This window comes from Phyllostomus hastatus, unplaced genomic scaffold (assembly GCF_019186645.2).
Source record: "Phyllostomus hastatus isolate PE091 unplaced genomic scaffold, TTU_PhHast_1.1 phas_scaffold_345, whole genome shotgun sequence".
Lineage (NCBI taxonomy): Eukaryota > Metazoa > Chordata > Mammalia > Chiroptera > Phyllostomidae > Phyllostomus > Phyllostomus hastatus.
Window position 1 is genome coordinate 16,343,090 of NW_025334024.1, and position 26,343 is coordinate 16,369,432.

A 26,343-nucleotide genomic window follows, 5' to 3' on the forward strand; every position below is an offset into this window, starting at 1 on the left:
GATGCCTGGGCAGCGTCCAGGGGGAATACATACAGGCCTCCATATAGCCCATGGACTTCAGCGCCCCTGCCAATCTTCGTTCCTCCTGGCAGACTTGCCTTTTTAACATTCGTGTCTATGTGCACCTGAAAGCAGTTCAGTGCTAAATCCCTGTCAGTTTGGCTCATCCTTGGGATGTGGAGATGTGGAATGGGGTATATCGCATAATAAAGCACCATTCCTGTACCCTGTTTTCTGATGCCCAGAGATCCAGCTTCTGGGACTCATATCTCAGGCACAATCTTATTGCATTGATAACTAGATTGAGGGGGGAGCTATTTACTAGCTGGCCCAGACCTCAGAAATTCTCCCACCACCTCTGGCTGTGTTCAGATGGGCTAAGAGAACCCCTTCCCACAAGCTGGTGTTGCTCATTTACCTACCAGAAGTTGCCAGAGTGGAACTTCTTTGAGTTAGCACACTTCTGAGTTCCCTCTGACCCCTGGGGCAGGGAGTAGAATCTTCCCCGGAGACCACCGTGGAGCAGACAGGCAGCCTGGAAACAAGTCAGTCTTCTCCACCTGCCTGAGCTGGGATCAATGTTGCCTTCTCTAAGCAGAACTGCCCCCGGCCATACTACAAATCACCTTTCTTTGCACTTCAGATTTGTCCTTTGGACCATTAAGAAACTAAAACAGCATTCCCTCCTCCCTCCCACCCCATCTTTTCTCTTCCATTCCCCTTCCCTCCCTTACCCATTGCACTTTTTCCCGCTCTGCTTGAGGGTTATGTCACACCTCAGCAAAAGCTAAGCTATACTGCTCTGGCTTCTTCCCACATCGCCGGGCGATGATGGCCAGATACAACATGAGGAGGGCCACCCAGTAGCAGCCGTACAGGATGGCCCCAGAGACGAGGAAGGCCAGCTCCGTCTCACTGAACAGATCCTGGCAGTAAGCTGTATACGCTAGTCCTCCCAGAAGGACTGCCACCCAGATGGACACGGGGATGAGGCCAATGAAGTTCACCACAATGGTTTTTCGGCCAGAGGTGCCCCAGCCAGACTTATTGATGGTAGCAATGGCAAAGATCTTGGCTGGCAGGAGACTGGACATATAGAGAAGGGAGTAGAGGGACATGAAGATCATCTCTGCATTGCCCCGGAGGAAGCAGGCATAGGTAGCCTTGATGATGCCCACCAGCTGCACTGTCAGCAGGAAGAGGAGAATGTTCCAGATGCGGCCACGGTAGAAAAGCTGTATGACCGTGGCAATGAGGAAGAAGGGAAAGAAACCCGTGACCACGGATTCGTAGGTCATCCAGAGGTGGTGCTTGTGGAACCACAGAGAGTTGTAGAGCCACTCCCGAAAGTAAGACTTGCTCCAGCGAGTCTGCTGGTTGAGCCACCGGAGGTACTTCGTGGGGGTTTCTGTGAGGCACTTGGAGCGCGCTGTATATTTAGTCCTGTAGCCAAGGCTCAGGACACGGTTGGTAAGGTGCCGATCATCCCCAAAGCTGCACCTGCTGCCTAAGAACTTCTGATGGTACCAATCTTCCAGGAACTGCTGGAGGAGGCTGTTGCGGTACATGCCCAATGGCCCACTAATACACTGCACACAGCCAAAGTAGGACTGGCAGGCCCGCTCCACGTTGAAGGCCATCCAGTACCGCACGCTGCTCAGGAAGGAGATCCATGAATCGTACTTGTTGAGGATCTGTAAGGGAACCACAGATGCTGGGCCTCCCCACCTGAGACCAGGAGCCCCAGGAGACAGACACCGGAGACTGTGAGGCCTCCTTGCCCTGAGTTCCATAGCCCATTGCTCAAGTTCCAGCCATGAGCCCTAGCCCATCCAGGGCTGGGAAACCTGAGGTTCAGAGGAGCCAGCCACACCCACTCTCCTCCTCAGCACCAGCCCCAATTCTCCACTGTGAGTCTGCATGGGCTGTCCCAGTGAAGTTACTCTAGCAGCCAAAGCCACCTTCAGTCTCAGGAGGAAGCCTGTGGCAGTGACAGAAGGCCTTGACAAAGACACAAAACAACACCCGGCCACCTGTCCTGACCCTTCAGTTGGAAAGCTTCTCAGGAAGACCTGGTATGTTGGCAGCAGTACCCTCTAGAAGATAATGCCCTTTATTCTGACCACAACTGTCCAGAGCCCCTCAGAGCACCTTATCAAAGAGCAAAGGTTTCTCAGGGGCCTAACCTTGGAGGTGCTTGCTGCGCTATCAGCAAAAAAGGAGGCACCCCTCAGGATCAATGGCCTCAGCGTCCTGTGCCCCTCCTAGCATCACAGGCTCTCCACATACCTGGTAATTTTTCCCCCTTAGGTTGAAAAAGGGCAGGAAAGGGTTGAATAGCAAGTGAGCCCTTTGAAACTATCAAAAGAGGAATGTCTCCCCCACCCCCCAAAATACTAAGAAGTCAAGATGCCATTTCCCAGATCTATCCAATTGGATTAGAAAGAAAAAGTCCAGACCCCCTCCCCCAGGAATCCTTCGTTCCTTCTTACTTGGACATCTCCCCCGACTCCCCCTACTTGGGGGTCCTCCTCTAGGACACGAAGCATCTCAATGGTGCAGGCTGGATCCAGTACAGTGTCAGAGTCACACACCTGCAGAGGAAATGCACTGTCAGCCCATTAAAAAATTTTTTTATCCTCGCCCAAGGACATGCCCATTAGTTTTAGAGAAAGGGAGAGGGAGGGAGAGAAGCATCAGTGAGAAACACTAATCAGGTTTCCTCTCGCACATGCCTCAACTGGGGACCCAACCTGCATCCTAGGCATGTCCCTTGACTGGGAATTGAACCTGTGACCTTTCAGTTTGCAGGACAAACGCTCCAACCAATTGAGCCACACCAGCCAGGGTTCTCAGACCATTTTGGCCTCAGGTCACATGGCCTGAGGAACATAACCTCCATTCATATGATTCATGTCCAGCCACTAGCTAAGAGATCTCTGCCAAACGGAGGGGATGAGAGGAGAAACAAAGGAAAATAGGCTGAGAGAGAAACCCAGGCTCTGTCAGTGCTGGACCTGCAAGGGGAGAAAGGGTTAGTGCTAGGCAAGTCTTTAGCCCCTGTGAAGCCATGCTCCTGAGAAATGATCTTAAAATGTTTCTCTGGGTCCTTGGGAAGGAAGAAGGCTCAAATCATTGAAATCAGATTATAGACAGGGCCAGCAGACATTCCTCAGAAGGCCAAATTCTTACAGAGGCTACTGCCTGAAGCTATCCCATAGGATTTTAACAACAAGGTCTTCCCTGTTTCAGTTTCTGGCCTCTTGGATGACCCACGACCCAGTCACTTTGGCGGAGTCTCAGATCAGGGCACAGAATGGCTTGGGACCACTCTCGCCTGGATTGCACTCTGGATGGGTGCAGAGGCTCTGGCAGCAACTGCCTCCAAAACCTGGATCGGATCTTGCCCACCTGCCCTCCTTTCCTAGGAGACTCATGGTCTGATTCCAACACACAGCCCCGTTATTAGTTGAATCTGGACTATGAACACACCCTGCTGCTGACTCCTTGTCTGTTTTCTAGAACATTGCTGAGATGGTACAAAGAGCCCAGATAGCTATTGGGCAGGAGAATTGGTTTCCTGACCTCTGAGGGAGCAGTGTCCGCAGATGAGGCCAAATCCTTTTCTACAAAAGCCCCACATCCTTTTGCTGAAGGTGCAGAGTGAAAGCCATTAGCCCATAGGAAGGAGGCAGCCCCTCATGCTCCAACCTACCCAGCTTTCTGTCTCCCTGTTGGAAGACACGGTGACCAGGATAAGCCGCAGAAGGCTGAGGGGGAACCAGGCAGCGCACCGCACCTGCTTTCTCCCACCTCTTACTTTCTGGCCCTGGCTGGGAAGGTCCAGACTTTCTGGCTAGACTCCCAGAGCTTCCTCAGCTTACAAACCAAGCTTCCCAGTGCTGCTGGTCTCATGGCTAGTTCCTACCCTGACCCTAACCATTCTTGCTTCTCAGCTTCCTTCATTCCAGGAAGGTCTTTCTAGCGGGCAGGGTTAGGGAAGTTAGAGCTCCAGGCTGCCTGCGGTTCCCCACTGTCTGGGGCAAGGTGATCTCCACAAAGAGGGAAAGACACACCCTCAGCATGGCTGTTGGAAGACAGGCTGAAATGAACTCCACCAGGGCAGTAAGGGGAAAGGCTGGCTCAGGTGTGGGAGCCTGGTTGCTAATCCACCAGAACACATGGGAAAAGACGTGGAGCGGAGCAGGCTTGGGGGGACCCTGTGCTTCAAGAGAGCGAATGACAAAGTCACTGTGGCTTGAGCTTGTGCTGGGGCTCAGGGGCTTTTGCTAAGCCTTCTGAGTCCTCAGGAAAGGCTCAAAGGCCCTCTGACCCTAGGTGAACTGCAGAGCCAAGAACTGCCTTACATGTCTCCCTACAAAGCAGACAGGTCCTTGGGCCTAGGAACACAGGAGAAGGTAAATGTACCAAATCTCATGCAAAGATACAACTTTCAAAAGAAAACAAACAAACCCAAAACAAAAAATTGGTGGCAAACTAATTTTAGGTGAGTACAGTAGAGAACATCTAAATACTGGAGGAGTACTGAACACGCGGTCAGCAGGACTGAGTTGCAACACAACACAGGTAGGCTGCCACAGCAGCCATGACTCACTCAAGCGATGGGCGAAGCCCTCTGGCAAGTACAGAGAAGGGCAGAAAGAGAGGAATGGACAGCGTGGGTGCTGGACCAGAAATCTGGGGGCCTGGGTATCAGTTTCTACTTGTTACTGAAATGCATGAAACTCTAATCAGCTCTCTCTAGGTTTTGTTATTTGAAAGCCGGAGCTGTTGAACCTTGACAATCTAATTAAGTTTTCAGGCTGGTGTTAGTGAGCCCTTTGACTGGAAGCTGTTCAGGGTTCTGGCCCTACCAAGACTGTGACAGAATCAAACTGTAGGATGAGTGGCACCTGTGTTCCTCCACCTTACAGACACGAATTTGACACTGGGAAGAGTAGGGCTTTTGGTCAATAACTAAAACAGTATTCAAGTGCTTTCCAGCGTGATGACTTTCACTCTTCACCACACTTCTTTCTGCTGGAGAGGCTCATCCCCACATTGCCAATGGTGAGGCAGTGTTGCACAGTAAGGGCCGATGCCTGGGCTCAAATTCTGGCTCTGTACCTTACTGCTGAGTGACATCAGGCAAGTCACTCAGCCTCTCTGTGCTTCAGGTTTGCCTTCTATGAGTGGAGATACCGTATTTTTCAGACCATAAGACGCACCTAGGTTTTAGAGGAAAATAGGAAAAAAATTTTTGAAGCAAAAAATGTGGTAAAATATTTAATAGCATAAATAATATAATATTTCACCAATGTAAATGTAAACAGAACTGAACAGCAGCATTAACAACCATTATTCCTCCCAAATTTGGGGGGGGGTGTCTTATAGTCTGAAAAATACGGTAATAATAGTACTTATCCCCGGCCCTGACTGGTGTGGTTCAGTGGATTGAGCACCAGCCTGTGAATCTAAAGGCTGACAGTTCGATTCCCAATCAGAACATGTGCCTGGGTTGCCTACTAGATCCCCGGTTGGGAGTGTAGGAGAGGCAAACAAGATATTTCTTTCCCTCTCTTTCTCCTTCCCTTCCCCTCTCTCTGAAAATAAATAAAAAACTAAAATCTTTAAAAAAAAAAGACAGTACTTATCCCCTAGGAGTATTATGAAGATTAAAAGAGTTAATATGTACCAAGAGCCTACAATAGTGCCTGGTATGAAGTAAGTGCTATACATCTGTTTGCTATTATTATTATTATTATTATTATGACACAAGTCACAGAGTTAAGTAACAGCAGGATCAGGATTCCATCCCAGGAGTTTTTGACCCCAGGACAGCTATTCAGAACCACTATGCCTGTTGCCGCCTTAAGTGCAGAGGAGGGCTGTGCACCACACGAGGGATCTAGACTGGACTGGAACTCCTGGAGGAGGGTATGCCCGGCTGGCTGGACTCAGCCACACAGCCGCACACTCACAGGGAGCCACCCTTACCTGAATGTAGTCCACCGAATTGCCAAGGGCCTTGAAGGCCGTGTACATGACCTCTCGCTTGCCTCCCCACTTCTGCATGATGCATGAGAAGGTGCTGGCCCGCACGACGTCCCGAACACGGTCCATGCCCTCCTGCAGGCTGGCCTCCGTCTCTCCCTCTCCCGCCTCGTGGAAGTTGCTGCGCCACACAAAGAAGCCGGCTTGCTCAGTGCCGCCTAGCACCTCATGGAAGATGTCCAGCATGTAGGCATCCTCCTGGCGATTGCCGTCCACCACCATGACTACCTTGAGGTTGGGGAAGGCAATGCGCTGGACTGAGCGCAGACATTTGCGCAAGTAGTCAGGGTCCTCCTGGTACGCAGCGATGCAGAGTGCCACTGCACGCTGCGGTGGGGAGGGCATCTTCAGCGTCCGGCCTGCCCGCCTCATGTGCCGGTGCTCCAGGAAGGCAAACAGGCTCTGGATGAGCAGGTGCAGGCCCAGGATGGCGCCGTACAGGCCGAAGGACAGATAGTGCTTTTCTGTGTGAATGAACTGGTAGCCTGTCACGTAAGCTGCCAGGATGCCGCCCAGCACTACCAGGGCAAACAGGCTGGTGCCCACCACACGCAGGGCTGTCGTCAGCTGCACCGGCATCTGGTGGGAGAAGGCGGGAAATGCGGGGGTCAGGCAGGAGGCAGCATCTCCAGTCACTGGGAGTGGAAGCATTTTCTCTGGGCGTGGCCCAAAACTGACGAAATGACCCACTAACAAAAAATATTTTCATTGCTGAGCATGACTAAGACTTCAGACTTGGAAGCCAGACTACTAGGGTTCAAATCCCAGCCCTGACACTTCCTATCTGTGTGACTATGTTCTGTCCCTTAGTGAATTCACCTGTAATCTGTGGGTTGTAGCACTAACCTTGTAGCCTCTTTGAGGGTTAAATGGTTCCATAAAGCACTTAAAGTAGCACTTATTATTGTTAGGCAAACCAAAGCTGGAGAGAGCTGCAGGATACTGAGCACGTGGATGGCAGAACTGTGATCTGCCTGACCAAAAACTCTTAAAGGCAGGCATCAATCAGTAGGGGGGAGCCTGAGGCACTCCTGAGCACAGGAGGGGCCAGGGAGAAGGAAGGTGGATGAGGAGGCAGCCAGTGGTCCAAGAGCTGCTACCCTGCCATACCCACCAGGGGACCGCACTCGGGGAGGGGACGTGTGCTAGTGAAGCACAGCCCATGAAGAGAATGTGGGAGGAAGAGAGGAGAGACAATGGGAAACATAAAAGAGGTGCCAGGGGAAAAAAGAAGGAAACAGCTTCCTCTTCTCGAAACAGCAAAATCAGTAAGAGAAAGTTTCCCTGTTTTCTCTGCTTTTTCACCTTTTTCTCATTTACTTGAGAATCAGGAAAGAAAGGGAAAGCAACTGGGAAAGGAGGACCAGGGAAGGAAAGGGAAATGAGGGCTGGGGTGTGGACAGCTCTCCTGCAAGAGCCCGGCGCTCAGGGCACCAAAGGGAACTGCAGCCACACTGCAGCTGCCTGAGAGGCCCCATCAGCCTGGTCCTAGTGCCCGCATGGAATCTCGCTGCTGGTCCCCCTGCCCGGCCACTCCTGCAAATGCTGCCAGATTACCTTTGCAACAATCAGGGCTCCTAGCACCTGTGCTGTTGGAAACCGCTGTGTTTTATCGAAAAGAGCCTAAGACTAGGCAGACACTAGAAGACTTGTGCTTAAGACAGGGCTCTACCACCACCTCCTGGCTGCCTGACCTTGCCCAAGTTCTCTGGACTTGGTATCTCCCCCTAACCGGGGTTCTAATGGTTTCTTGCTTCATAGATCTCAGGTATTAATAAATCATCTCTCTAAAAATGGAAGCGTTTCCAGTCATGAAAGACTACCCAAGTGGGAAGGCTGACGGTGGGGGGTGGGGGTTGCCTGATCTGGAGAATCCCGTTACCAGCCCCACCACTTTCTACAGACAATGAGGTCTCACTCCCAAGCTTGCTCCAACTCTGGGTGTCGCTGAAACCGTCCCCCGAGTCCCGCCCCAGCACAAGCACACCTTCTTGCCAGGGGAACACGCAGTCACTGCTGTATCATATGAGATTCAGGCACCAGCCCCATTCCAGCAGCTTCAGTCCGGAAAGTGCTGTTGGCAGCCTCGCCTCTCCGGGAAGCGCGGCCTCCGAGCGGCAGCTCTGCCCCTCCATCCCCGGGAGGCTTCCTCTTCAGGGCTCCCAGCCCTCCCTGGTTCCCACCCCACCCCCTCCTGGCCCGCGCCTGCGGCCCAGCCCCGCCCCCCCCCCAACCCGGTACCCAGGGCCCAGGCGCGTGCCGCCCCCTCGTGTCCCTATCCAGAGCTCACATGCCGAGGAGGCGCTGCGCGCTCTGCTGTCCACCTGCAATCTGGGAAACGGCAGAGGGTCCGAGGCCAGCCCAGCAACCTGCTGGGCGCTGGCGCGGCCTCGGGGCAGTGCCGGAGCCAGTGCCCACCAGGTTATTAATGTAGCTGGGAAGGCACTCGCCATGCTTCTCACCCGCCCCCCCACCCCGCCCCCTGCTTTCGGGTCTCCCCTTCTGGTGAAGGAGGCGCCGGCCACACCCACGTGCCGGTTTCCCACGACCCACGGGAGAGAACAGAAAAACCCAATGAATCAATCTGACCAGGCCCCACTCATCCCCCCGGGGCCCGAGCTACCTTGACAAAGTCTGCCTGCAGACAAAGGCGACATCCCTGGTGTCGCCGGTCCCCACCTTCCCCCGGGCGGGACCCCGACACCCGGAGCAGGAATTGGAGGCACTACCCTGCACCCCCGACCCCTCTGAAGGCCAAGTAGATTCTATAGCCGATGACCGCGCGAACAGCCAGGCGCTGGTGTGGGCTCTGGCCACGGTGCCCCTGCCCAGACCGGGCACCGTGTTACCCCAAGCCGGCGGAGGAGACGCTAAACCGCCTCTCGGCCCGCACACTTTCCCCCTTCGCTCAGGAGGGATTCAGGAGAGCTCGGCCGGGGCAGGCTAATGCGCACCCGGCTTCAACGGCACCGGATTAGGGACGATCCCTAAGACCGACACCCCACACATCACCCACTAGGCAAACGGAAGGAGAAAACCTCCAACCAAGGACGCACACCGCCAATCTACCCCCGAAACTTTGCAGGGCTGCCCGATCTGCAGCTTCTCCAGCTGACAGGTGTGCCCTGCTGCGGGGCCCACACGCAGCGGGATGGAAACTTGTGCGCGGGGCGGGGGCTGTTTCCTACCCGCCCCTCCGAGCCGGCAAAAGAAAGGGCGCCCAGGCCCGCGGACACGCGCGGCCTCTGCCCGGCTGACCCGCAGCAATGCGGGCGCCGAGCGTCTCGGTGCCAGGACAGGTGCGGACCCGCGGGCGGCCGTGGGGGAGGGAGAGACTTCAGCCCGCCAGTGCCCTGCACGGTCGCCCGCCTCCCAGTGCATTCACAGACCAGGAGCCGTGAGGGAGGAAGGGAGGAGAGGCTGGAGCAGAGGATGGAGGAAGAAAGGGAGGAGGGGTCAGTGGGGAGGGGGCTGCAGGACCCGCCACCAGGAAGCCTGGAGATGCCGCAGCCCTCAGCCTGCCTCCGGGCTCCGGACTCGGCGCCTGCACATCCGGGGGAGCTGGCTGGAGTCCGCGGGGCACCCCTGAAGCCGGGCGCTCCCGCGCTCTCGGAGCAGTCCCCGCGCGGCCCGCCCCTCCGAAGCGGCCGGCCGGGCCCTCGCTCACCGTGCTGCCGGCCGCCCGCGCTCCGGTGCTCAGCAGGCCCGCGGCTGCTCCATGCCCCTCCTCCCGCTCCTCGCCGCCGCCGCCGCCGCGCTCCGACTGACGAGCGCTGGCCCAGCCGAGACGCCTTTAAGTACCGAGCGCACGCCGCCGGGAGAGGCGCCCTCCTCCGGCCCTGGGGCCGGCAAAGTTGGGAAGAGTGGGAGGGCTCCCCCTGGGCCGCGAGCGAGCACCCCCTTCCTGGCTCAGGTGGAGGCACCTCCACGCGGCCGGCACCCCGCAGGATGCCGGCTCCCGCGTGGACGCGGCTCCTCCGCTTTGCAGAGGCTCGCAGTCTCTGCGCCCTCGAAAACTGGGTCCCCCCAACCACGCCAGAGGCCGAGCTCCTCGGCGATCGCCTCGGGTCCAGCTAGCTGTCCAGAGCAAAGCGGTCACTGTGCTCAACCTAGAGCCTGAAGCGTCGCTAACTTCCAATATAACCCATGGGGCCTTCCAGAATTGTTACTCTCCGTCCCCCCTGCCCCGCGCCCCGCTTTCTAAGCCTGGAAACCTACTCACCCTGCAAGCCGGTGGAAATCTTCCCTTACTTATGTACGCGAGGAGGCTGTTCCCTGTATATAGTACTCCCTAAAACCAAGACCGCAGACTCTTCCCGCCGGCAAAATGATGATGATGATGATGATGATGATGATGATGATGATGATATTAAAAGACCGGTCAAAGGTGTTAACAATTATGACGAACTTAGCTTTGAATTCCGCAGCGGGGCGCTGATGACTTGAAGGCTGTTTGCAAAGGCTGCAAGCGTCTTGCAAAAACCTTGGAAGTTCCGGTGTCTTAAAGCCAAAACCAATTCCGCCTCCTCCTCTTTTTATACACCTTTATTCCCGATATCCATTACCTCTTAAATTCCCAACTGACCTTATGGCAGATGTTTTCCAGGTGCCTGAAAGTTCATGCTAGATTTGGATTAGGTGGGGTGGGGTTGGGGAGAGGCGGGGAGTTATCAGCACAGGAAGTTTAGAACTGGGTGAACACACTGAGCTCCTCGATGTTGGAAAAACTTGAAGAGAAATTATAATTAAAGACTAGTAAAAAGTAAATTTGCATGTCCTTAAAGCGCACCTGAGATGATTTCCATTCTTTCCAAGCTGCCACAATTTTATAGGAGCCTGAGTTGCAGTCTACAAGCTGCTCCTCAGGGACTCACCTGCCTGCCCAACAGCCCTCACTCCCCGCCCCGGAGCTCAGGAGCTCACGCCTCAGCGCCCCAGGCAAGCAAAGACCGTCCCCAACCCCCCACACCTCCTCCGCCCACTCCCATCTTGCATGACAGATATCAAGTCATTTTACACTTTTGCTTGAGAAAATCATCACAAATGTGATACATCGTTTAAACATTAGTATGTGCTTTTAAAAACTATCATCGAATCCACAATGGCAATGTGTTTTGAACTAAAGACTGGCCCTAAAGAGAGCTAATAATGCACCGGGGGGAGCAAGAGGCCCTTGGCTCTGAAGGCAGGCAGCCAGTGCTCCCACCGGCTGTGTGGCACTGACCTCAGTACCTTTGTCCCAGAAGTGGGACTGAGTGTCTGCTTTACAGAGCTGTTATAAGGACTGCAGAGATTGGCTGAGAGTAAGTACTCAGTAAATGGCATCCACTTGCCATGCTGTGGATCCCAAATGCCCCTGCCCCAGGATGTGACAAGAATTTCAGAGATCAGCGTTGATGACAAATGCCTTGTCTTGACTGCATTGTGGTCTCTCAGAGCCCTGGGCCACCTCCTCCACATCCAGGGGCATCGCAGAGCTTGGGGTTGCCAGAGATTAGCTATCTGATCCTACCTCCCACCCAAATTTGCACTCTGTGACATTTTAGATCAGGGAAAACAAGCAGGGACTAGGTGAGGGCAAAAGACAGAGAGCCTCAGCCTGCTGGGCAGCGAGTACCCCACTTGAAGGAGCCGTCCGGGCCAGAGGGAGGGCCCAGCATGGCCCGGTGTTCCGTTCGTTGTCGAGAAGCCAGAAATCCAGATTTCTATGCGAAGTCTCCCAATTTGTAAGTGTTAGAGGGTAATCCAATGTCAAAAAAAATACACTCCATGGGCCAGGCAAAAATGTATCTGAGTCACAGCCAACCAACTGGCTGCTGGTAAGTGACCCGTTGAAAAGCTAAGACATAGTCAGTTTGGAAAGATCCCATCTGCCCTCGGGGCGACGGCAACGTGCCTTTCCCTAGTGTGAGTTGCCTGGGGCTGCTCCAGGATCACCTACCTTTGTCCCATCTTGCTCAGCTGGCTCCAGGGGGTTTTCTAGGTGGTGGGCTGATGCAGCACAATTAAACCATCCTAAAGGAACAGCCAGTCCCGTTGCAACATCATGAGGAAACTCTCGGCCCACACAGGCTGGCTTGCCCAAGGGAGGAAACCCTCCTCTGTTTGCAGGGCCAGAGATCTGGCGCTATCAGGCAGCCAGGAGAGTCTTCACCTTTGAGGCCGGTCTGGGTCTGTGCCGGGGAGGGTTGTCTGTGACAAGCATCTGGTTTTCGCTGCCCTATTTACATTCATCTCTTCAGGAGGAGTTGGGCAGGGGAATTTTCAAGGGGCTGATACAATAAAGCTCAACTTTATCTCTGCCTACCACTGGTGATTCAGAAATAGGACTAATTCCATACCCAATCACTTAAAAATGTGAATTCAGATGTTGTGAATTGGCTTTTACTCAGGTTCCAGAAGATAAGCCTCCCTATTCAGCTTGGTTGTAGAAAATCTGTGCTTCATTTCAACACGCATTTAAAAACCTCCGCAGGCCCGCTCTGAGCAGGGAATGGTGCTTGGCCACTGCGCAGTTTCAGGCTGGTCCCTGCCATCTAAATGGTTCTCCGTTTTGAAGACAAATTATATTTAAACAATTAAGTCACCATACAAGGCAGTTTGTCATTAAATGTTGAGGAGAGAATCCAACTAGGAGAGTTTGAGGATTTTAGGGGAGGGATCTCCGTGAGTTGGAATGGGCTGGGCAGGGTTTCATGACCTTGAGCCGACTGTGTAGAAACGCAAATAGCTTAAGGACAGGAGCAGGTACAGAAATGGGTGAGGTGTGTTTGAAGAATGGTAAAGAGAGGCCCGGGTGGAACAAGAAGTTTACACTAAAGAACTTGAACGGTGTCTGCTATCACACAGGAAGCACCCACAAGCCGAGGAAGATGCTAGGGGCAGACCGTGGGAGGCCGTGAATGACCGAACAAGTAGTCTGGATTCGATCGGGTAGATGGTGGAGGACTGCTGAAGACGTCTGAGCAAGGTGGTAATAGACTGAAAGTACTGTTTGGGGGCGGCTGTGCCAGTGGTGTTTTGCATTAAGGGCCAGGAATCGGGGGGTAGGAGACCTGCCAGGAGGCAGACAAACCGAGAGGGCTGTAGTGCTGCCTTCAGGAAGAGGGGCGGGCAGTGTCACCACCTTGGGGGCAAGTGAGGGTAGAGGTGGAGGAATAATTTCTACAGCTCGTAAGGATGAAAGGGCCATTCTTAACGGTTCGTTTGGAGGGTTTGAGGTAACCAAAGCTGATGGTTCCACAAAGATTTCACCTTTCCAGTGAATTTCAAACCCAGACTCCTGAAATGCTCAAATGTCTTGCACCAACAGGAGCCTGCCATTGACTCTCTCGTGCCATCGCTGGATCCCTGGCTGCGGGAACAAACCCTCCGCTTAGCAGGTGCTGCTCTGCTGGGCTCCTGGGGAGTGGCTGGGGGCTGGAGGGGGGATGCGGTGGGGGGGGGCTGTTCTAGCTCCTTCCAGCTGCCCCCCCCTTCTGACCCACACTCAGTGCTCCTCCTGGCATCCAGCCCACAGCTTCTGCCCAAGCAAAGCAGAATGGAGGGCAGCCAAGCCACCAGGTCTCCCCCAGTCCATCCATCCCTTCAGCTTCCCCTGGGTGGACTACAATCAAAACCTCTTGAAGCTCATGAAGGTGAACTTAAACTGGCCTCCAGAGCGGCGCAGGTTATGCCCCCCAGCTGACTAAATAGGGCTCTCTCTTCAAGGTGGCTTCATCTGCAACACTAGTTAATACATAATTCAAAGTGGAAACCGTGTGCCTTGACGACGGCGAGGTAGCTCCTACCACACAAAGCTGCCCTTTCATAACTCTGCCCTCTTACCGACAAGCACTCTGCCATCAGCCCCATTTCCAGGGGCTGTGTTTGAAGAAGCAGGTGTAAGGACTTTTCTGTCCTGCGGTTACAACGGTGAGATTTTTAACTCCAGTCTCCCTCTCTCTGTCCTTGGATGGAAGATTGGTTTTCATTTCAAATCAAGGAGACTCTGCTCTGCCACAGAGCAGTCAGTCCCTACTAAGGGGCCAGGTTCTTGTGCAGGCGTGAAGGTCAGGGTTAGGAGGGCACACCAGAGTGACAACTGAACATCAAACCAGACCTGGAGATGCTTTTCTTGGAATTCTTGGAACAGAAAAGGCTCTACTTGGCCATTTTTCCTTTTTCTCCTTCTCCTAGGTGAATGCAGAAAAAAACCCCAGGACATTTTCAACCATTATCTACCTCCTTCATGGACTGTAGTGTGCAGCTAATAAAAACTATGCTCGTAAAGAGAATGTAGGGGTGCAGCCTTGACTTGGGGTGGTGACCACACAATACAGTGTACAATGTGTTGTAGAGCTGTGCACCTGAAACCTGTACTTAACCAGTGTCACCCCAATAAATTAAAAAAGAGAATGTAGAAATAGGCGAAAATGTAAACAAGGCAGGATACAAAATTGTTAGTATGAATGACTATATTTGCTTTGTTTTCTTTTTTTAAAAGGTTCTATTTTTAGAGAGAGAGGAAGGGAGGAAGAAAGAGGGAGAGAAACATCATTGTGTGGTTGACTCTCGTGCACCCCTCCAGTGAGGACCTGGCCCTCAACCCAGGCATGTGCCCTGACTGGGAATCGAACCAGTGATCCTTTGGTTCACAGACTGGCACTCAGTCCACTGAGCCACACCAGCCAGGGTGCTTTGTTTTCTTTTAAATCCTATGAATCAAAAGGCAAGAGAGTTCACTCAGATATTAAGATTGAGTCTGTTTGAGTGGTAGAACAATAGATTTTTTTCCTCTTTGCCTTTTTCTCTGTGTTCTCCAAATTTCCTATCGATAGATATAACAATTTTATAATAAAAAGATATTTTGAGATGATGCGAATTGTGAGTTCACAGAATTTCCTTCCAAACTGGGCCTGGGTGAGGCATAGCCTGTATCTCAGATGCGCTCATGTGAAAAGGGTCGGATGACCTCAGTCAAGTTGGGGAGGCCAGGGAACAGGAGTAGTGGTAGCCAAAACTTGAGTACTTTGCTCATTTAAATCCTTCCCACTGTTCCTCTGAGAAAATTTCAAAGGGAAGGGGGCAGTACGCAGAGCTGTGCTAGCTCATCCAGCACCTTGGAGTGAATTAGAAAAAGATCCTTCCTCCTGGGAACGCAGCAATGAACCAGGGCTCGTGGTTTGCCTGGCGCACCCCAGCTGGTGTCAGCCCCCACGGTGATCCTGGGAAGGGAGGGGGTGCACATGTGCTCTGTGAGTACCCTGAAACACTTTTCTCGAAAAAAGCATTCCAAGAGTGATGATGCCAACTGCACTGCACTCCTGCCCGAGGGATCTCCAGAGAGAGGTCCTCCTCCAGGTGCTGAAAACCCTGTGCAAGTACCCATGTGCACATCCACTCCTGGGCATGCACATAACTCACTCTCCCAAAACAGACACACGCCTGCTAGCTCATTACACAAGCGCACACTTTCCCAGACCTTAATGGAGCTCAGTCCCAGTCTACAGTCACAATCCCAGTGTCCAGAACCGCAGGAGGGGAACAAATCGCTTAAGGTAACCTTGTTCCAAATTCATTTGGCTCTTGTTACAATAATATCAACTACAGTTCTTAAATGTGCTGGCACTTCTGCTTCTTGTTCTCTTTCTTGATTAAAGACATCATTAGTCACTGTCACAGAGGAGGTCCAGAGCCAGATCCTCCATCAAAGTGATTACGGAAGAGCCAAGGGTAGGAGCAGTTCCCATCAGCTCCTTCCTGGGAGGGACCCCCAGAGTATGTCCTACTATCAGATTTTTCTTTGCTAGGACCCCTCCCCAACACACACACACACACACACATACCTTCTTTTCTCACCAGACAAGCTAATACAGTGGTTCTCACATCTGGCTGCTGCACATTACATTTTTAAAACTTGGGAAACTTAAAAAAAAAAACAAAAACGCTAATGCTTGGTTCCTATCCTGAACCAATTTAGTCAGAATCACTGGGGGTGAGCCTCAGGCTTGAGTTGTTCTGTTTATCCTGAAATTCCCAAGGTGATTCTATTATATATCTAGCACAGAGAGGATTACGCTCAGCTGAGACTTGCAAATGCATTTCTGGCACTGTGTTTGGACATTGCCAGAGAGCCAGCCCACCCCAGAGGTGAGCCCCAGGGTGTACTGAGTGTCTATCCATCTCCCTCTAGCATCTTGCCTGCCATACCTGTTTGAATTAACTAACCTTAAAAATGTAACCAATGAGCCCTGGCTGGTGTGGCTCAGTGAATTGAGTGACTGCTAACTGAAAGGTCACTGGTTCGATTCCCAGCCAGGGCACATGCCTGGGTTGCAGGCTAGGTCCATAGTTGGGGACGTGCAAGAGGCAACCGACTGATGTATTTGTGGTATCTCTCGCACATCGATGTTTCTCTTTCTCTCTCCTTTTCCCTCTCTCTAAAAATTAATAAATAAAATCTTTATAAAAATGTAACCAATGAGCTATCAAGCCGGAAGGAAAAAGAGAAAGGGTGCTGATGGAACTGGAAACTAGAAGGGAGAGCGGGGAGAACCACGGGGGACAGACCAGAAGGGCCGGGTCAGCCCCCAGCGCTCCACAGTCTACCTGGAATTGGACTGACACGATTTTTTTGTTGGCAAAGGGGGTACCTCCTTTTTCCAGGAGAACTGAGGAAAAACCCGTCAGCCCTTGTCAGTGGGAGGGCAGAGCTGCCACAGGCAACTTGGATTAGCTTTTGTCTTCTGAGCAATGACACTTCTGCACTTTGGGGGCTTTTCCCACTCAAGGATGAGTTAGGGTAGTGGGCCCCGGCCTTGGCCATGGAAAAATGCCCACACACTGGAGCCTCGTTCTGTGCAGTCTCTGAACAACACAGATACTCACAGTTCCTTTGTGGGGGGGCGGGGCTCACCCCCCACGCCCGTAGGCTCTTTGAAGCCACAGCACCACCATCCTTCTAGTAAAGGCAGCGTAATTTCAGGATGGCCCTGCCCTGGGATTAATATGGTCACCATAGGTTTTGAAGTTTGAAAATGGTATGTAGTCTAATAAAGGCTGTATATGGGGAGGTGGGGGGGAGGAGCTCGTTCAAGTTCTAGAGACTCTGCAAGTGTGGAGCGGGCGGCTTTGTTCTCTCCAGCACAGGGCTGCCTGCACATGTGACCACGGCGGCTGTCTGTGCATCAGAAAAGCCCCACCCAGGCACTGTTCTGAGTGGGCTTCAGTTCTAAGGCAGACGGTGAAGATTAAATCTTACATCATTTAATAAACCACTTAAAGGCCCAGCAGCTTCTCCCGGTTCCCCGGCGCCCAGGGTGCTCCTGCGGCTCCAAAGCTGCCCTGCAGACTGAGTCTGCGGGTCTCCACCACGCCCCCGCAGCTGCTCCGTGTCTCTGCGACCGAGTTAGGCGCTCCTCAACGGGTTAATATGAAGAACGAGTAAATGGAGGAGGAACTTCCTCTGCTCAGGTGCACGTGCGTCTCCCCTTTCTCTTCTCATTTGTAAGAACTTGCCTCTCTGCCCCTTCTTTTTCCTTTCTGCAGACGAGGGCCATTAATTGATGTCTCTCTCTCTCTCTGAAGGAGTGGTATGGAATGGAGCTATTCATGTATATGTGCAAGAACTATTTATGCAAGAAGTAAGTTTTTTAAAAAAAGATTTTATTTACTTATTGTTAGGGAGGGTGAAAGAAAGGGAGAGAAACATCAATGTGTGGTTGCCTCTCACACGCCCCCCACTGGGGACCTGGCCCACAGCCCAGGCACGTGCTCTGACTGGGAATCGAACCACGGACCCTTTGGTTTGCAGACCAGTGCTCAAGCCACTGGTCCACACCAGTCAGGGCTGAAATAACAGTTTAAATGTCCCATTGCTACCATGCTGAAAATGAAATCTGAGAACTGGAACTGCTTACAGGAGATGAAAGGATAAAACACATCAAAATCAACAGCAAACCAAAAGGGGGTATTTCTGGGCTCCGGAGTTCAGGGGAGACCTGCTACCTTCTCTCTGATGCACACACACAACATGGCCCCCCGCCCCTCTGCTCCCAGGAAGGCAGCCTCGGTCCGCAGCACAACCGTAGCTGCCCCAGAAAGAAGAGCAAGCCTCTCAATAAGCCATTTAGAATGGCTGTCGAAGGAGCAGGTGGGCTGGGGAACATTAGCAAATATCATCCACAGCTGCTGGGCAAACTGCTGGGGCAAACACCAGTCGTATGCAGTAAGTTCTGGTGTCTGAGGTTGGGTTTTGATGTTCGGGACCCTATCTAGAAGGATTCAGGGCTGAAGCTTAACTTGATATAAGCGGTCCGTTTAAATAAGCAGGGGAAACCACTTAGTATTAAGCAATTTTTACAGTTTGGAAAGGAGCCAGACTTCCTGGGTCCAAATACTGGTTTGGCTACTTCTCACTAGCTATGTAATCTGAGACAGGTAATTAGCCTCTTGTGTGCCTCAGTTTCCCCATCTGTAAAATGGGATAATAATAATACCTGTCTCAGAGAGGCAGTGTGAGGACTCAGTGGATTAATATATGTCAAGTGCAGAGAAGAGCAGAATTGCTCTTTATACTGTTAACTGATTTGCACAGTGATGTATGGCTGCTGTAACCATTCAGCCCAGGTTTTACAGGATGAACAGATACTTTGAGGGGCCATCAGACCCTATGTACGGAGTCTGGTTTGGGAACTGGAGTCATGATCCTGAGGTCACTCCACGCCCCACAAGAAGGCATACCCTAACACTCAGGACGGAACCTCCGGGCTCAGAATTGGGAAACAGCCCTTTTCAGTAGATCTGCAGGGGCTCGGGATTTCTGCCCAAGGCGGGCCCATGCAAACCCTGACCTAACCGTTGCAGCTGGGATACTGCTGCAGGTGAGTGAACTTCCGAAGCATGTTATTGTGCCCCTAGTGGCGGTTTTGGTGCACAGAAATACTCCGGCCCCTGAAGATTTCCTAGTCCTGAATTATTTAGAGAACGGCGTTAACACTTTCCTGTGGGTATTAAAGCAATGTCAGCTGAGGACGGGAGAGCGCAGACCAACACTAACTTTTTGGTGAACACTTTGGTACTGACATTTGAGATGCTCATAGCTCCCTGATCCCCAACCCCTATAGAAACACTTCAGTACGCAAAGAGTTACGTTTAAGAACCACGGAAGAATCACTGGAAATTAGAAACAACTCTACTAATCATCAAGAACAAATGCTTAGCCCTGACCGCTGTGGCTCACTGGGTTGAGCATCGGCCCACAAAGAGAAAGGCTGCGGGTTTCATCCCCGGTCAGGGCACGTGCCTGGGCTGCGGGCTGGTCCCCGGCGGGGGCGCCTGCAAGGGGCAACTGATCGACGTCTCTCTTACACATCGATGTTTCTCTCCCCCGCTTTCTCCAACCCTTCCCCTCTCTCTAAAAACAAACAAAATCTTTTTAAAAATGCTTAAACCAACAGTGGCTCCCCTGGACAGTGGAAGACATGCCACCACCACAAAGGAGAAGGACCGACAGGAGAGCATCTCCGAGGCATGTAACTAAGAAAAACTACCCGGGACCCTAGTTACGGTAAACATCACATTTTTGGAAGCAGTAATCTTTGTTAGCATTCATTTGGGAGAAGGGTGGAAGGAAAGAAAGCTCTGGAGAGATGTACACCAAACTGTCAGTGGTGGGTAGGAGTGGAGGCGAGGTTGTGGGAATTTTTCTTTCTTTTTTTTAAAAAATATTTTATTTATCTATTTTTTAGAGAGGGAAGGGAGGGGGGGAGAGGGAGAGAGAGAGAGAGAGAGAGAGAGAGAGAGAGAGAGAGAGAGAGAGAGAGAGAGAAACATCAATGTGCGGTTGCTGGGGGTCATGGCCTGCAACCCAGGAATGTACCCTGGCTGGGAATCGAACCTGGGACACGTTGGTTCCCAGCCCGAGCTCAATCCACTGAGCTACGCCAGCCAGGGCCAGGAATTTTTCTTTCTTTGTTACATACACACTAAATTTGTTATGATTCACATAACCTATGTGGTTGGCAAACACACACACACACACAGAGGCAGCCAAGGCATCCGTACCCGAGGGCTCTAGCTCTTCAGTGCTCTCAGAGGGCAGAGGCGGGCACAGGGGCGTTGGTGGGCATCTTTAGGATGTGTCAGTGGAGATGAAATGACTTCTTCGTGGCACCTGAATGCCAGGGCTCACGGGGATATGTGAGCCCCCGAGTGCGCTTCCCACACTGGGCTCTCGTTGAAAGGCTCTTCCTTCCATTTCGGGGGAAGAGGCTCTGTGACACTCAGCAGATGTTCAAAAGAGTCTGGCTGGGGCCCAAGAGACGTGGGGCCAAATCCCACCAAAGGGGGATTAACAATAGTGTGCTTCCCTGTTCCGTGATGTTGTGAGAGCCAGACAAGCTTGTGGGTAGAAGAAAGAAAGAGAGAAAAGAAAGAAAAGAAAGGAAGGAAGGAAGGAAGGAAGGAAGGAAGGAAGGAAGGAAGGAAGGAAGGAAGGAAGAAGAGGAAAGAGGAAAAGACTTTCCAAACTACAGGAAACAGAGCAACTGACCACGTACTCTACTCCCCACAGGGACTGCAGAGGGTGACCTGGGCCGGGAGGCAATCCCTGGGCCCTCCCGGTAGCTTGGAGCTACTGAGTCAGTATAAAGGACTGTGGGGAGGGTCACTGGAACATGACCCTTCAAATTAGTGGGCACAGCCCCTTGCAGGGCTAATGGTGAGGGTCTGCATTTCCCCTCTACTTGCCAGCATGCAGGGGCGTGCTGAGCACAGGCCTGAGCCCGGCCAGCAGGGAAGACTGCAGCAGCCAGTGCTCTAAGAAGACGACTTCCCAACCCCCAGGCGGCCGCTCAGTTCCAAGCAGAGTGGTGCATGGAAGTCAGGGGTGCTGGGCACTGCAGTGAGGCTGCCGCATGTGACTGCAGGATGTCTTTGGCTGCAGAACTCGCTGGAGGACACAGCTAGGCCCTCAGAGGTCGTGTCTGCTGAACAGGGGAGCAGGGGAGGAAGAGTCCCCACGGTCACAGAATAGCGGTTACCTCTCACAGCCCACCCTGCACTCAGCTCCTGTCTCTCTCTCCCTTGCCACTGAAATTCTCTATGACATTTTAGATTTCTGTGCAAAAAGACTGCAGAAGCCCATCAGATGAGTCATCCCCCAAGTCATTCCTACCAATCGACTGACTTTCAGATGGCTTAGCCAGTCCTCCGCTGCTGCTAACTGCAGGTGAGGGCCACAGCAGGGGCAGGCAATGCTCTGTTCACTGCCCCTCTCACAGAGGAAGGGACAGAGCAGGGGGGTGGCCTGAGGGCAGACGACACAACTGCCTTTCTCTTTCTTCCTGTGCCAGTGAGGAGGAACTGCTGCTGCTGGAGAAGAGGGGGTGGTGAAAAGGAACAGGGGTTCACCGCTTCATTCTGACTGAGACAAAAACTGTGGCCGGGTATGCAATGCCTTTTGTTTACAAGTATTTCCCCTTTTACAGAACTTATCATCCTGGCCTCAAAAGCACTTTCCAGGAACAAACTGAAGGGGCTTCAGGGAGAAATAGGTCTGGGGCTGCCCCCCAGGCTCAGAGTGGTCAACAAGCCTTGATGTGATGTGATGGGCACATCGCCTCCCTCCCCTCACCCCTCCACTTTCCTCTCTGCTGCAGCCATGCCGGCCTCCAGACAGGCTCTCTCTCCCCTCCGGGCCTCTGCCTGGAATGCTCTTCCCCCGAACATCTTCTTCCTAACTCCTTCGCCTCCCTCCGATCCTTACTCACATATCGACTTCTCCATGAGGCCTCCTCAGGACCAGTTACCTCAACTCACAGCCCCCATCCCCACACACTCCTCAACCCCCTCCCCCACTTTATCTTTCTCCATAGCACTGAACACCACTGGACATTCTGTCTATTCTATTAATCTTATTTATTATCTGTCTCCTTCCACTATGAAGTAAGCTTCCCGGAGGGCAAGGGTTTTGTCTGCTTTGTTTACTGCTGGGTTTGCAGTGTGTCTGGTGTAGCATCTGGAACATAGTAGGTGCTCAATAAATTGTTGTCATTGATATCTGTGATTTGCTTCCCTACCCTCCAGTTTCTGACACCTCGGCCCCGTATATGTGGATGGGTGGGTAGAGCCACAGGGAAGTAAAGGGATGAAGAAGAAGGGTGAAGAAAGGAAAAGAATATTAGGAAGTATGGAAAAGTTATGTGTGTGGAGAGACGAGGAGCAAAGTATAAATTGAGATTTCTGATTCAGTAACAGAGGACTTGCAGAAGGTCAAGTCTGTGCCAGGAAGGAAGAACACAGCAGAAAGGGAAACTCTCTAGAATGTCCAGGAAATCTAACCTGAACAAGGAGTCAGCGCCTGCGCACGATTCCTGGGGTTTGGCTGCAGCCACAGCTTTGGGCCCCCTGCCACAGCGCCATCCTCTGCAGGCCAAGGGAGCTGCGCACAGCAGGCCTGGGAAGAGGCAGGAGAAACCAGGAAGGGAAGAAAGGAGAGGAGGGAAGGGGCCAAGTAAAAGAGCAGGTGGGCGATCCAGGGGAGTTTGGGCGACAGACGACTGGGCAATGGAGGAGCCTGAAGGTGAGAGGTCAGGAGAACTTCAGCAGGAGAGACGACGGGAGGAGGCCAGAAGGGGCAGAAGGAAGAGGGCCTCGGAGGGAGAAGAGGTGGGCAGAGGTGGGAGGAAGCGGGGGGCATGTTGTTACTGTACAGGGCCAGACACCCCACAGGCCCGTGCAGGGAAGTGCCGCTGTTGCTCCTGCCATCCATCTGCCCCTTGGAGGTTTGTTTCTTTGTTAAATTTTGTGTTTACCATTCTAAAGTTCTCAGTTCTTATGCTCTACCCCAGAGATGGAGATTTTATATATATATAAACTTGAAAGAACTATTTAATAACTTGGAAACTTTTAATATTTTCATCATGTTTAGGAGGGTGACATTAAGCCATCTTCCCTTTGAATTTGGTAACAAAATAAAAAAACAAGTCGCTGTGCAATTGCATCCATGAAAGTCAACAAAGGACAGGTGCTTATTGCTATTTGCCAAGTAAGTGAAATTAAGAGCCAGTTTTGGCCCTTTACGGGTAGCTCAGTTAGTTAGAGTGTCATCCCAATATGCCAAGGTTGCGGGTTCGATCCCCAGTCAGGCCACAAACAAGAATCAACCAATGAATGTGTAAATAAGTAGAACAACAATGTTTCTCTCTCTCCTTCTCCCTCTCTTCCTCTCTTTACAAGTTTTTTAAAGGGCAATTTAATTTTTAAAAAATTGATCTTAGAGTGAGAGAGCGAGAAACATCGATTTGTTGTTCCACTTATTCCTGCATGCATTGGTTCATTCTTGCATGTGCCCTGACTGGGGATGGAACCTGCAACCTTGGCGTATTGGGACAATGCTCCAATCAACTGAACTACCCATCCAGGGTAAAAAAGAGGCAAGGGAAATGGAAAATTTACAAATGGAAATGCAGGGACTAGAATACTTCATGAGGCATTTCCTAGGAGACTAGGTTCTTAGACTACAGAGTTTCTCAGTCTAATCAACATGATCAATTAGGATATGTCTTCAGAATCGGAATGCATTTAATACCAATAAAGTTGTAAGTTAGCCCCGCCCAGGTGACTCGTTGGGTGGAGAGTCATCCCCGTACACCAGTACACCAGGGGATTGCGGGTTTGATCTCTAGTCAGGGCACGTGCCGGGGTTGTGGGCTCAACCCCCCAGTCTTGACACGCGGCAGAGGGTGCAGGAGGCTGATTGATGTCTCCCTCTCATGTAGTGGATCTTTTGTGGATTTTTTTTCTCTCCCTTTCTTTAAAATCAATGTGCATGTCCTTGGGTAAGGATAAAAAAAAAGGTGTAAGTTGAGCCAATCATCTAACATACTCAGTCTGATTATGTGATGTGGGTTGTATGGAGTCCAGTTAAAGGAAGGTCAAGAAACAAGAATTTTTTGTGCACATCTAGCTGGTCTAAAGGAGATTCTTCTCTAACCTGAAAGTCCCAATCCTGATTTTCTAGATATCCTTGATTTGGAGAATGGAAATTAACCCAGCTACCCTAGCTGAATGGAAACATTCCTTAAAACATCTCACTGCCTTAGCTCTAATTCTTTGCTCACTAAGGTAATTTGTGATCCTTAACTGTCTATAAGTTGACTTCTTAAAAGGATTGCATACCACGAAGATTCTAAGCTAAGAACTGTGTTTATCATCTGGCCAGGGAGAAATATCTTGTTGTTAACTGACACATAGGAATAAGCATGCTTGTATACAGATCCTTCAGCTACCTGAGAGTTTTGGAAAACTGTGTTCTGGTTCCCCGGGGCCTCGTCACCCCAGGGACAGGGCTCAAATACTGTGGTAAAATTCTGTACCCAGGCCTGCAAAGCTGAGAGCTGACCAAGGAGCTCGGGGTCAGCTTTGTCAAGGCGTTGACAACAGGGAGTGCCTCTGGAAACAGCAAGCTTCTCCTTTTGGTCTTCTCTTAGCTGCAACCAAAATCCAGTGGCCAAAATATACAAATAAAGAGGACTCCACAGTGCTACACCTGAAACGATTCTGACAAATCTGACATCGGTCCGCACACATTCAGTACAAGCCCACTGTGAAAGCATTCGTTCACCTCCCTAGAGGAGCAGAGGACTGAACGCAATATGTACACGGTCCCATCTGAGATGTTCGTGGCTCCCTTCTCCTAGAACCAGGGCAGCTCCGTGCAAACAGCAGCGCAGGGTGTGAGCAACCAGGGAGGACAAACACAGGGCTTACCCTTCTTTTCTCGAGATGAAACCAGTCTGATTCTCTTTCCTGGAGAGCAAATCCTCCTTCACACCACAGCTTTCCATCTCGATACAGACCTGTTTTTCTTTGCATCCAGGGTCATTTTATTCCATTTTGCATGGTTCAATAACAATTTCCTTCCCCTCCCTACCTCCAACTGCATTTTCATGTTCTGCAATGCCTCTTGACCAGAGACACAAAGCCACCTGCAGGGTCAGCCATACTGCCAGCCTCAAAGAGGACGTGGGGCCACCTGCTGGAAGGCTCAGGCACTGCTCTGGCTGCGGGGCCCCTCCAGGTCCTTTGAGCCCTCCAGGTCTATGGCAGGACCATGATCTTTTTCTCCAGCTTCTGTGGTGGAAAGAGGAAGTTTCTCATGATCTCGTCCAGCTCTTCCAAGGCCAGCTGGGCATGGAGCTTGGCCACGTCATCAGGCTCCAAATGCACTACGTGCTTCAGCAGGTGGTAGAGATCCTTGAGGACGTCCCTCAGCACCTGTACGAGAGAGTGTCATGACCATGTGTCTACTGTGTGCGCATTTCCAAGGATGGGCAAACTGCCTTCTCCTGTCTGAGGAGTTCTGTGAGGAAACTCACACGCTCCCTTAAGAAGGTTATGCACGGCCCACTCAGGTTAGAGACAGTGGGAGGGGCAGCTGTGTTGAGACAGGCTTCCCTTTGGATTTCTCACACACTCCAGACCCTTCACCACACTGTCCTTGGGGGCTGCTGCTCTGCTTCAGCATCAGACCCATGGACAGATCCCAAACTCCTTCCTTTGGTCCCAAAGCACAGCGCGGACCTCAGGAGCACGGTGCGGTAGCTGCTAGAGCACAGTCGCCAGCATTTCCCTCCCGCACTCCGCAAAGCCCTCGCTGACATGACATCCACAGGAGAAGGCATCTACTTATGAGACCCAGGAGGCTGTTTCTTCAGCAGTCATGCCTAGCCACTACTTTGAAGTCCCAGGAGCTCTCAGTTTCCGCCAAAATCTTCCTGGCTTGGGAGCTAGAACTTCTAGCAAGAAATAGGTCTCAAAAGAACAGAAAGAACAGAAAAATGCTTAAGGATCATCTGGTCAAACTAGGGACTGAAGACAACCAGGTCACAAGGAGTCATGTAACTTGTCTGAACCTACTTCTGAAGTCACTTCTGGTCTGGCTCTTTGTCTCAAAAACTACTATGTTGGGGTCAGGTACTATACTACATATTTTCTATATATTATCTAATTTTTATGCCATTCATATAAATGAAAGTTATTAGCCCCATTTTACAGAAGAGGAAACAGAGAATTAGAGGGTTAAGTAACTCTCAGGGTTACTTACCTAAAAAAATGGTGGAGCCTGTGTTCTTATTTACTTATTTATACAGAAAAGGCAACGTAGCAAAAGTATCATACTCAGGAAAAAGTAAGTCTCTCCTTGACTCCAGACTCCTAGTTTCCCTTTCCAGAGGATACAGTTCTTGACTGTGAGAAACACACTAGATGCTTATGAGCATACACGCATATACACATATGCCCCTC

The 26,343-nt window shown here is 51.6% G+C and overlaps 2 protein-coding genes across 4 annotated transcripts in view; both read right to left on the reverse strand.

The window, feature by feature from the left end:
• Positions 1 to 770: 770 nt before the first annotated feature.
• Positions 771 to 24,937, reverse strand: HAS3 (hyaluronan synthase 3). Of its 2 annotated transcripts, none has more exons than XM_045819062.1 (4): positions 24,808 to 24,937; positions 5,998 to 6,633; positions 2,493 to 2,594; positions 771 to 1,694 (listed from the first exon to the last, which is right to left on the reverse strand). In XM_045819062.1, the coding sequence occupies exons 1-4, from the start codon at positions 24,910 to 24,912 to the stop codon at positions 771 to 773; spliced, it is 1,767 nt and encodes a 588-aa protein (XP_045675018.1). In that variant the 5' UTR covers positions 24,913 to 24,937. The 2 variants fall into 2 exon arrangements, with proteins under 2 accessions (XP_045675018.1, XP_045675019.1); XM_045819063.1 differs by lacking the exon at positions 24,808 to 24,937 and adding an exon at positions 9,722 to 9,830.
• The window catches only part of TANGO6 (transport and golgi organization 6 homolog), a 133,892-nt gene continuing 132,448 nt past the window's right edge, over positions 24,900 to 26,343 (reverse strand). For both annotated transcript variants that reach the window (XM_045819056.1, XM_045819057.1), the window contains exon 18: positions 24,900 to 25,314. In XM_045819056.1, coding sequence (XP_045675012.1) covers positions 25,138 to 25,314 — 177 coding nt within the window. In that variant the 3' untranslated portion in view covers positions 24,900 to 25,137. The remainder of the gene's footprint in view (positions 25,315 to 26,343) is intronic.